At 42.0% G+C, this 13,024-nt stretch overlaps 1 protein-coding gene across 2 annotated transcripts in view; it reads left to right on the forward strand.

The window, feature by feature from the left end:
* SLC39A5 (solute carrier family 39 member 5) overlaps positions 1–13,024 on the forward strand; it is a 44,306-nt gene that overhangs the window by 12,353 nt on the left and 18,929 nt on the right. For both annotated transcript variants that reach the window (XM_075198024.1, XM_075198026.1), the window contains exon 5: positions 12,765–12,945. In XM_075198024.1, coding sequence (XP_075054125.1) covers positions 12,765–12,945 — 181 coding nt within the window. The remainder of the gene's footprint in view (positions 1–12,764; positions 12,946–13,024) is intronic.

A 13,024-nucleotide genomic window follows, 5' to 3' on the forward strand; every position in this document is an offset into this window, starting at 1 on the left:
GTCACTTTGATCAACCATAACATTAAAACACTGACAAGTGAAGTTAATATAATATTGATTATCTTGTTACAATGGCACCTGTCAAGGGGTGTGATATATTAGGTAGCAAGTGAACAGTCAGTTCTTGAAGTTGATGTGCTGGAAGCAGGGAAGAAGGACAAGTGTAAGGTTCTGAGCGACTTTGACAAGGGTCAAATTGTGATGCCTAGACGACTGGGTCAGAGCATCTCCAAAATTGCAGGTCTTGTGGGGTGTTACCAGTATGCAGTGATTTAATATCTACCAAAAGTGGTCCAAGGAAGGACAACTGGTGAACCAGCGACAGAGTCATGGGCGCCCAAGGCTCATTGATGCGCCACGGGACTTTATATCTAAATCATGTTACATATATTTAAAGAACATTTTCAGAATATGCACATATCTTACACAAGACACTGCAAAAACCTTAATTCATGCACTCATCATGTACCGCATTGACAATTCCCTCCTTTACTGGTCTTTCCAAAGGCAGACTTGAACCCTAGTTGCAAAACCGTAGTTCCTTGCAAATCGTTCATCCTCTGCTGACCCACTGTGTCAGTCTCTACATTGGTTGCCTGTTTTTCAACGAATCCAATATAAAATTCTTCTACTAACCTAAAAGGGCCATCAACAAAATTGCACCGACATACATCTCCTCACTTGTCTCAAAATATCTCCCAACTCGACTGTCACGAACACGCTGCCAGCTTTCATGACTTTGGAGAGTTTGTTTTTTGAGGTTACACACAATTCCAGCCCTCAGTCTCTCTCTACCTATCACATAGGTTATAGATCTACTGAATCCCCCCCACACACTTCAGGTTTGCCACCACCTATTGAATGCGGGCAATAGGACCCCAATATACTGTCCCACACTGGCACACAAGGCTTCTGGCTACCCACAGGTTAGCAAGGCCCACACCAGCAATCAAAGGGTTAACTCTTCACACCTCCAGACTGTTACACAAATGTAAATGCAAGCACACACTAGGCTTGTTAGTCAAATCTATTAAAAAAAAACCAAAAAAAAACACACCGGCATTCAAAGGGTTAACTTGGTTGAGCTATATTCTTCTTAAAAGGCTAATGGATTCGTTAGAGTATCAAGGACGCCACTTACTAAATCTATAGATTTAATATACAAAGGTACAGGGCATACAGATATAAAAACAGTTAATAAACCATTAACTTAATATACACAAGCAAAACAGTTTAAAATGAAAAGGATTAGATTCAGAGTATAACTTACATCAAAATAGTATATTCTGAGTCAAGGGAAATTGGTTTGAAGATGGACAGCTTATCAATGAAAGATTGATTTCCCGAAAGACTGACAATTTGTCCCTTCACAACACAGGTTTTTAAGCAAACTCAAATGGAACAGCATTCACAGGGGCAGTGTGAATGCTAATGTGGGGGCAGAAATGTCCTTTCAGTGTCATCTAAGGCTTGTTCAAAAATATTCCTTTTGACCAGTCTTAGCTTTTTTCAGATATGTCCCAGAAACATAGCTCCCCTGTCAATAAACCGGTCATAATCTCCCGCACATTTAAATACCAAATATGATGGAATCATAACAATATGAAATACCTCTCCCAAAGACATGTTATTATAGCTGTTCCCGGGTAATGCTAGTAAGTATAATTCACAAATGGTGTGGTTTTTGCCCCTCAGTATGGAGTGGCACCCAGACTTCCCAAAATATGAAGATATTTTCCTTTTGAAGTTCCTATTTCTGTATACTTGTATAAGCAGCCTTTAAATTCGGCCTTTGCCTGCAAGGATGTCAAGCTGTGAACAGCCCCACAACGTCTATTCAGGTATCCAAAAACTAACTTGTGTCAGGATATAGCTTACAGCAGGGGCCTTTTGAAGCTTCTACAGGTGACACGGCTGTCTTCTAACGCTGGGATGTGCAGAGTTACCGAATACACATACAACAGACTTTCTGACTTCACATTTTACACTTTAGTAGCTCAATTTATCAAAGTATTCCATTTATATAGCATATTTACAATGCAGTTATGATTTAGGCCTTATTCCCCAAACAATTATGTGATGGGTAAACCCTTATAAAATAATCGTAAGTTCTCTATGTTCACAACATCGACACCTCTGTGTGTGTGTGGCTGCATAGTTGCAGAGAGCTCAGAGTGCACATGCTGACCCCTGTCCACCACAGAAAGCGCCTTAAATGGGCATGTGAGCGCCAAAACTGGACCATGGAGCAATGGGAGAAGTTGGCCTGGTCTGATGAATCACGTTTTCTTTTACATCATGTGGATGGCCTGGTGCATGTATGTCATTTACTTGGGGAAGAGATGGCACCAGGATGCACTTGTTCGGATTCCTGGTATGAATCACCACGTAGAGTAATATGAAATGAAACAAGGTGGGAAGATGGAGACTCTGGCATTCCAGGTTATACTGTGGACAGTAGATACTGGATGTGAAGTGCAGACACAAAGAGACTGGCTTACCAGGCAGGTAGTAGCGACAGTCTGCAGTCACAGAGAGTCCGAATGTCCAGGTTAAGCAGGGAAGTTTGTGAGCTGGAAACCAGGCAGGTGAGATGATCTACAGGCACAGAGAGACTGAATGTCCAGATCGAGCTGGGATGCTTATAAGCTAGATACCGGACAGGTGAGATGATCTGCAGCAACAAAGAGGCTGGATGTCCAGGTTAAACTGGGAAGTTTGTGAGCTGGAGACCAGGCAGGTGAGAAGATCTGTAGGCACAGGGAGACTGGATGTCCACGTACAGAATCGGACAAAAGAAGGGTTAGACAAGCCAGTGATCTGAAGCCAGTAGGTCCTCCATGATACCAGGGAAAAAGCAGGAACGAAGTCAAAACAAAGCTGGGTCTGGGTCAGAAGATGAGGTGCAAAGCAGAGACACAAGCAGGAGTCAATACCAGGAAGTCAGTCAGGATCAGAAATCAGGTGTTACACTGAGGGACCAGCAGCAGCAAAGGCAATTGATGAACTGGCCCAGATTGCTTGGAGAGGCAGTCTTTTAAAAGCCAGATACAGGTGAGAATGATCCCAAACCAATAATGAGAGCTTAACTCTTAGTAAGCAGGATCAGGGGAAAGCACAGCAGCATCCACAGAGGAGATGCTGCTGCAAATGGAGGCAGATCATGACAGCACTATGGGAAGAAGGCAAGCCATCGGAGGTAGTGTGATACTCTGGTCATTGTTCTGCTGGGAAACCTAGGGTCCTGGCTTTCACATGGGTGTTACTACATGAAAAAACAGTCAGTATTTAACTTATGTGCAAAACAGAATAATAATTTGCACCCCTTTGTAACATGGTTTTGTCCAGGAGACTGAAATAAGAAGTTTCTTAAGTTAAGATCTTTAATGAATCAGGCCCCTTTTGAGCATCGTTCAAACTATTATCAAGGCCCAAATAGCCTTAATACCATTGTCATGGTCTATAGAGGTATAAAGGGCCGGAAAATCAATATTTACTTATCTATTCCCTTGTTTCCAACAGATGGTTTCTAGAGTCTGTAGTAGGGAAGTAGTATCCTTTAGGTAGGCTGGCAAGTCTACTACATATTTTTTTCAGAAAGATTTCCAGATATTGTGATGCATGCGAAGTTATGGAGTCTATACCTCCTATTATTGGTCTCTCCGGGGGATTTATCAAGGACTTATATACCTTGAGAAGGTAATAAAAAATAGGAATTATAGGGTATTCCTGAGGTATATAGGAGACTTCATCTTTATTAATTATATCATTATTGAGGGCCTTATACAATATATTCTTTAATTCAGAGACAAAATCATTAGTAGGATCTTAATCCAACACCTTATAAGACTTCACGTTTCCCAATAATCTTTCTGCATGTTTAATATAATCACTTCTATCTAAAATCACTATTCCTCCTCCCTTATCAGCCTGTTTGATGACCAATTTACCATTACTCATTAAATTATCTAGAGCTATCTTTTCAAATGCTGAAATATTTTTCTTATAGTTCATTGGCAAGGTTAGAGATCTGCACCCATTAAAAAAGTTATCCTAAGTAATAAGTCCAACAGTTTATTGCAGCTGAGCGATTACATTATCAGTGAGAGTCAATGGGTTTTGAAACATGTCAGCATTTTGTGAACACTTGTGATTCCTATGTCAGCATGTCCCTACCACAAGTATTTATTTACTTTTTTAATAGACTTTGATCTGCTGTAAAGTATTTTATGGCTTTGAAGCACCTGTTTATTTGATGGAAATGTTGATTTTCTATTGTCTATGTTATGCGGCTGAGGTTGAATAGTTCTTAATCTTTAAATAATCAAGATTCCAGCACCATTCCTTGTGTAAAATGTGTATATACTATAATCCAGGACAGTGGTTATTGTCTGGCATTTCCCTTTTTCACCGTAAGCCCTTGAATGAGGTGGGGTTGAAGATCCTGCATGGTCTTCCAAAGAAACAGGAACTCATACCTATGTACTTATTGCATGTGCTTCTCGTCCCCTCTTTTAATGGATCATTCAGTAATGGACTTTTTATTGTTTTTAAAACTTTTTTATTTGTAGGTTCAGCATTTGTTAGAACAAAATAATCCAGTAACATATACAAACACTAGCACAGAACCAAGGAGAGGAAGAAAGCCAAGGAAAATAATTTTTTTTTACTGATGCTCTTTGGTGCCATGTTGGATCTTACAGTAGCTAATGGGAGAACTTTCAAAAATCAAGACAATCCTATAATATTCCTCATAACACACATTGGGCTAGATTTACTAAGCTGCGGGTTTGAAAAAGTGGGGATGTTGCCTATGGCAACCAATCAGATTCTAGCTTTCATTTATTTAGTACCTTCTACAAAATGACAGCTAGAATCTGATTGGTTGCTATAGGCAACATCCCCACTTTTTCAAACCCGCAGCTTAGTAAATCTAGCCCATTGTCTGTGTGATTTGTTGGAGGAAAGTCAGATTTGCTGCTTTAACAATTTTTGTATTTAAATAGGAGTAGGAGTGGGGAGGTATGAAAGGTCAAGGAATCTAGGAGGCTCCTGGTGGGATATAATATGGGCTGTATGGTTGGGGAATAGGTTTGTCCAGGAATAGAAGGGCCATTGAACTGGTACTAAAGCCTCCAGATATTAGTAAATGGACCTGCCACATGCAGACTACAATTTGCTTGAAACCAGTGATATCAGTGTCCGATATCCATGAGGTCAGATTCTTAAAGTTCTAGTTCCTAGTGATTTGATAAGTTATGTTTTTATAAATCAGCCCACTGATTGGCTGCCCTTGGTGTGCCGATCTTCTCTGCCTTATTTGTCTCCTTATTTCCTGAGACCAAATGCTCATGAAACATTATACAATGAATTCTGATTTAAGAGTTAATTTTAAAAACTTTGCATCTACTATATTTTATTCAGCAAATTATAGACTTAAAGAATATTGTTTTCAATATAAGAAATATTACGGTATACAGTAAAGTCCCCAACATTTCCAAGCTCAACAGAACAAAAGCAACTACATATTAATCACACTAGCCCTTTGTTTATGTATGTATATATTTGTATATAAGGAATTGAAGTTTCTCTTTCAATTCATAGACATTAATGGGTAAATTTACTAGGCAGCATTTTTTTGTGCGGTTTGCAAACCAGGAGGTAAATTTCAGCTCCAAACTGAAGGATTCAACAACCTGGGGTTTGGAGGGTGTAAACTCAAACCTTATATGAGGCGGTTTACAAACCCCTACGCCGCATAGAGTTTGCAAAACTATCAGAAAAGACATGTTTCTGGTAGGCGAGCTATCAGTGCCTTTCAGAACAGGAGGGAGACAACATTGACTTATTAGTTAGGGGGTAATAAATTATTTATTTATTTAGGGGTTTCTCCTGCTGCTCTCTCCTATGGGGGCCTCTCTTTCACCCACTCCACCAGACCAGACGAGCATCCAGGAGGTGGAGTGGGGATCCTTCTATCCCCTAGCTGCACTTTTCAGTTCATTCCCACTTTACCTTCCCTCTCCTTCTCCTTTGAAGTACACTCCATTCAGCTCTTCTCCCCCATCCACCTTCTTGTCTCCGTCATCTACCGTCCCCCTGGTCCCACCTCTCTTTTTCTTGACAACTTCGCCGCCTGGCTCCCTCATTATCTTTCCTCTGACCTTCCATCCATTATACTAGGAGACTTTAACATCCCTATTGACAACTGCTCTGACCCTGCCGCCATCAAACTTCTCGCCCTTTCCATCTCCCTTGGCCTCACTCAGTGGACCTCTTCCCCCACCCACTGTCTTGGTCACTCCCTCGACCTTGTCTTCTCTCATCTCTGCAATCTCTGACTTCTCCAACTCTCCCTTCCCACTCTCTGACCACCATCTCCTCTCCTTCACTCTGTCCTCCTCCCCTGCTCCCACCTCGCTTAAAGCCACCCTCACCATGCGCAACCTTGATGCCATTGACGCCACCTCCTTCTCCTCCTCTCTTGAAACTTTCCTATTATCGCTGCTCTCTATGGCCTGCCCTGATCAGGCGTCCTCTGTCTGCAACAAATCCCTCACTACTGCCCTAGACGCTGTCGCCGCGGCCTCTTCTATCCGCCGCCGATGCCTTATTCCCCAACCCTGGCACTCCAAACTCACCCACTTCCTTCAAAAGTGCTCTCGCACAGCTGAACGCCTCTGGAGGAAATCTCGTTCCCTGGCTGACTTCCTCCACTTTAAATTTATCCTCTCCTCTTTCTGCTCTGCCCTGTCCCTTGCTAAACAATCCTTCTTTAAGTCCCACATTTCTTCTCAGTCCTCCAATCCCCGTCGCCTCTTTGCCACCTTCAACTCCATCCTCTCTCCCCCCCCCCTCTCCCACCTTCCCTCTCCGCCTCTGACTTCTCCACCTTTTTCTCTTCCAAAATTGAGGCCATCAGACTGAACATTTCCTCCTCCAATCCCTCTCCCGCCACCACCATCTCTTCACCGCCCTCTATTAATCAGCTCTGGTGCTCCTTCACCCCTACATCTGGTGATGAAGTTCGCTCCCTTATTCTTTTCTCTCCATCCTCTACCTGTCCTCTTGATCCCATCCCCTCTCACCTCCTTCACTCTCTCTCCCCTACTGCTTGCTCTCACCTGGCTCACCTTTTCAACTTATCACTCTCCTCTGGCATAGTCCCCTCTTCATTCAAACACGCTCTTATCTCTCCTATCTTCAAGAAAGCCAATCTTGACCCCACCTCCCTTGCGAATCATCGCCCTCTCTTCTCCCTTATGCCTCCAAATTACTTGTACGGATTGTCTGTAGCCGCCTCACCAGACACCTCTCAGTCAACTCCCTCCTCGACCGCCTCCAATCTGGCTATCGCCCCCTCCACTCCACTGAAACTGCCTTGGCCAAAGTTACTAATGATCTCCTATCAGCCAAAGCCACGGGTCATTTCTCCCTACTCATCCTCCTCGACCTCTCCGCTGCCTTCGACACCGTAGACCACACCGTCCTGCTGCAAACTCTTCTCTCTTTCGGCCTTTCTGGTTCTGTCCATGCCTGGTTCACCTCATACCTTGCTAACCGCTCTTTCTCTGTATCCATGTCTGGTTCTTCCTCCACCCCCTCCCCTCTCCCTATTGGAGTCCCTCAAGGCTCTGTTCTTGGCCCTCTACTCTTTTTGCTCTACACTTCCTCCCTTGGCGCTCTCATCTCCTCTTTCGGTCTTCAGTATCACCTCTATGCTGATGACATTCAACTCTACATCTCTTCTCCTGATCTGTCCTCCTCCCTCCTCTCTCGTGTATCTGACTGCCTCTCAGCCATCACCTCCTGGATGTCCTTGCGCTTTCTTAAAACTAACATCTCTAAAACTGAACTCATTGTCTTTTCCCCGCCTAGACTTACATCCCACCATGACCTCTCTATCGTTGTTAACAACTCCACCATCTCCTCTGTCACCCAACTCCGCTGCCTTGGGGTCACTCTTGACTTCTCTCTCTCTTTTGCCCCCTACATTCAATCCCTCGCCCAAGCCTGTTGCTTCCAACTCCGCAACATTGCCTGCATCCGTCCCTTCCTCTCTCAGGATGCCATCAAAACTATCATACACGCACTCATCATCTCCGGCCTTGATTACTGCAACCTCCTCCTTACTGACCTCCCCCACTCCCACCTCGCACCCCTCCACTCTATACTCAATGCGGCTGCAAGACTCATCTTCCTTTCACGCCGCTCCTCCTCTGCCTCCCCTCTCTGCCTTGCCTTACACTGCCTCCCTTTCCCCTACAGAATCCTTTTCAAACTCCTTACCACCACGTACAAGGCTCTCTCCCAGTCTACGGCCCCTTATATCTCCAACCTCCTATCCTACGCTCAGCCAATGACCGCCGCCTCTCCTCCACTCTAATCACCACTTCCCACTCCAGAATCCAAGACTTCTCCCGTGCTGCTCCCCATTCACTGGAATGACCTCCCTCGCTCCATCCGTCTCTCTCCTAATCTGTGCTCCTTGAAACGAGCACTCAAAACTCACCTGTTCCTCAAAGCCAACCATCCTTCTACCTAACCCCGCATCTTCTCCTTACGTTCTACCCTCTCTCTTCCCGGTCCTTCTCCCCATACTTCAACTTCCTCCCACTGTATCTGTTTTGTTTACCCACCGTTAGGATGTAAGCTCGTATGAGCAGGGCCTTCTTCTCTCTTGTCTCCATACCTGTTCTTCTACTCCGCCTCTACTGCATTAACCTGCCTGGAGTTTCTGAAGCATTGGTATTTTTGTTTATTGTTCTGTACTGTCTCACCCTGTATAGTCTACTGTTTGCTCTGTGTACGGCGCTGCGGAAATCTTGTGGCGCCTAACAAATAAATGATAATAATAATAATGTATAATTTTATTACGGGGCATTACTGTTTGATTTATAATGGGGGTAATAATAATATATTTATGAGGCAGGTAACATTTATTATTTCATGATACGGCAACATTTCTAGTGCATACTTATGGCTCATGCCCATGGGCACAAGTGCAAACATACTGGTAGGTCCACGTCAGTCTTTGTGTTTGTTTGTGTGGTAGAGAATTTAGATTGTAAGCCGACTAATATAAATGATTAAACATTTTTCGCGAAGCATTAGATAATATGTTGGCACAATATACATAACGGTTAACAATTGGTGTGTGTGAAGGTGCGATCACTCCTGAACGTGTCACCAGCGATTATGTCATCTCGGTGTGATCTGAATTGGTGTACTGGCGGCAATAGCACTGTGTTCAATATATCAGATATATAATAGGGGCCAGCAAAGCTGCACATCCCCCCTCCTCACTAACCTGATTATTGGTGTAGAAATTGGAGCTGTTTAAGTCAAGTTAACACATCTTAAGGATACCAAGGCAACCTATACTGAGATTCCACCCACCTTTGGGGGTGAAGTGGGAGAAACACTTGTTCATTCACTCACTCACTTGCAAACAGGAATTAGGAGGAGAAACATCTTTAACCTTTATCTATATACCTTGGGCTAGATTTACTAAGCTGCGGGTTTGAAAAAGTGGGGATGTTGCCTATAGCAACCAATCAGATTCTAGCTGTCATTTTGTAGAAGGTACTAAATAAATGACAGCTAGAATCTGATTGGTTGCTATAGGCAACATCCCCACTTTTTCAAACCCGCCGCTTAGTAAATCTAGCCCCTTGCGTGGATTTCACATGGGCCCAACCGGGCAGTGGTAAATTGTTTGAACATGAGGAAATATACTTAAATATAAGTATTATTATACACTGTTTATTGCTAGTGTTTTGATGGTAAAACTATAAATAATAGGAATTACATTGGGACAGCGTGGAGGGCTGGCATACATGAAGAGATCATATTTGGTTCTCATTCCCAATGGGTGGGACATTCTCTGATTACACTGTTTGTGAGGACATAGTTTATTAAGACAATATGATGATGTGTTTAATGGAAAAGTTAGATTGAGTAACGTGTGTAGCATGTAACATACGTCATTGTATGGTGTTCGTTTTTAGTTAAGTATTTTTAAATGTACAGAGTTTTCTGCAGTGTTTCAATGGAATTGGGGTTACCCTGTTTGTGAGCTGTTCTGAATTGATTGAGAAGGTTAATGGACATTACAAGTGATTTTGTTAGTGTACTTAGAATGTGATTTGCAAAGATTCTGACTTGGAAGATTAAAATGGTTATTTTGGGAAAGTGATAGAAAAATATTGTGTTGTTTAAACTGTTTGTACATAGAAAAACATTGTGAATATGTGATGTTTGTTACATAGTTATTTGTATGAGATATTGTTAGAAAGTGAATAGTAAGTGATTAGTTACTGTTTAATATAGTTTTGTGTAAATTCATAGAAAATTATTATATTATTTTGGGAAGGTTTTGCAGGAAGTGGTCAGTGAAGAAAGTATGCAGATTGCATAGATTTAGTCCTGGATAGATTTAATGGACAAAATGGCTCCTGTGTGAGCCATGTAAGAGACATGTGAGTGACATGTGAGTTTGTTCTAGTGTAAGAGACACATGGTCTGGACTCCATTTTGCAATGCCTGGTCTGATCATATCCTCCATCTTGCACACCCCCACTTGCAATTAACATATGCATACACAAACACATTATCTGTCTCTGATTACATACACACATACTGTCTTACAATCTGATTGTTCATACACTGTCTTACAATCTGATTACATGCATGTTCATACGCATTGTTTTACAATCTGGTTGTACACACAGAAACAAACGCACACAGTTTTACAATCTGATTACACACACACAGTGTCTTACACGCATACTGTTTTACAATATGATTGCAGTCACACACTGTCTTACAATCTGATTACACACATGTACACACACACACACACACACTATCTTACAATCTGGTTGCACACACACTCACACTCTCAATCTGATTTACACACACACTACAATCTGATATGCACACATATAGTACTCTGATTCCACACATACAAACACTGTCTTATAATCTGATTACACACCCAATGTCTTACACACATACTGTTTTACAATCTGATTGCACGCACACACTGTCTTACAATCTGATTACACACACGTACACACATTGTATTACAATCTGATTGCACACACACACACACACACTCACAGTCTTACAATCTGATATACATACATATACACATATAGAATGCTGATGGCCAGACAGTCTCACACACACTGTCTTACAATCTGATTGCATGTGCACACACACATTGTCTTACAATCTGATTGCACACACACACACTACAATCTGATATATACACATATAGTACTATCATGTTTACTTAGTAACATATATAAGAGGCACATTTACACATGTATAAAATAGTTGAAGCAGGCAATGCATTTTATTTCATGTAAAATGTATTATGCGTTCTACACTGTTATTATATGTGTAAATACTGTTACTGCAAATATCTATTGTTAATAAGAATACATATGATCTTTAATGAGACTTTGTGTAAATTCTTTCTTGATATGACATAATATTAATTTTTACCTGTATTATACTGTGTTATTCAAAAAAAATAGAGCAGACATTGAAATAGAATTATCTTTCTAAGAACCGGGTTTGAACTAGAATCTGCCCTGTGTGACCGATAATGTAGATAGTTATTAAATGGTTATTACGATATTAGCATTATTAGTATATTTGCTTTAATATATTTGCCTCATCATTAGACCTTCATGATAACAATGGAAGAAGCACCAAGACACTACCCTTTTACAGACTGTATGTGAAATATTTTAGAGCAGGGGTTGGCAACCTTTTTCTAGTCAAGCCAGGGTGTAGCAGTTGTGTGTGCGTATATATATTTTTTAAATTTCTTATTCTAAGATGCTAATGTCAAGATAATATTAATAGTGGGACCAAAAAATAAACGTTCATGTTATTCCACACAGTACTGCACCCAGTTCAAATTATGCCCCAGTTCATATTGCGTAACAAAAGTGTCCCCAATTCATATTATGCCACACAGTAGTGTCCCTGATTCATATTTTGCCACACAGTAGTGCACCCAGTTCATATTATGCCACATAGTAGAGCCACCAATTCATATCATGCTGCATTGTTGTGCCCCACAATTCATATTAAGCTTCATAGTTGTGCCCACAATTCATATCATGCCACATACTAGAACCCACAATTCATATCATGCTGCATAGTTGTGCCCCCAATTCATATTAAGCTTCATAATTGTGCCAACAAATTCATATTATGCCACATAGTAGTACCCTCAATTTGTATTATGCCACATAGTATTGCCCCCAGGTCACATAGTGCCACAGTATTTCCCCCAGTGCACATTGTCCCACAGCATTGCCCCCAGTTCACATTGTGCCACACAAGTGGCCCAATTCACGTTATGATACATTAGCCCGCTGTGTGTACGACTCACCTCTTATCGACACACAAGTCTTCAGTTCCGCAACGGGAGCAAGAAGAAACTGCTGCGCACATTTCGGCGATCTGATGCTTCAGTGAAAGACACTCCAGCGTGCCAGACAGCACAGCATTTCATGCCACGACTGGCACGCATGCCTAGGGGAAAGAAATGTTGTACTATTGTGATACAACCCTCTGATTGACCAGATCTGTGTTTGGCTGTCCATGTTGCTGGCTAAATTGTCCCCAGTTATTCAACAATAGTGCCAAGCAAATTTAATTACAGTGTGCATAATAGAGGTAACTGTGTCTTGTTTTGCTACGCTCCTGTTAATCACTTGCCATGTTTATGTCCACTGCAGTGTCTGAATGTAACACAGTTGCTCCTGAATTTTGGCCTTGGGGGGGTGTCAGAAATCACACCTCAGCAGTTCACCCTACTATGTCCAGCACTGCTCTTCCAGATTGACAGTCGTGTGTGCATTCAGCACAATGACGAACTGACCCCCCATGAGACACACTTCCAGCAGTCACTGCTAAAAGGTGCAGTATGTAGTGAATTATGTGCTTGCATGACTACTGCGCAAACATCAACTGTATATTAATTTGCAGAATGTTGCAT

The sequence above is a fragment of the Mixophyes fleayi genome, chromosome 2 (assembly GCF_038048845.1).
Source record: "Mixophyes fleayi isolate aMixFle1 chromosome 2, aMixFle1.hap1, whole genome shotgun sequence".
NCBI classification, from domain to species: Eukaryota; Metazoa; Chordata; class Amphibia; order Anura; family Limnodynastidae; genus Mixophyes; species Mixophyes fleayi.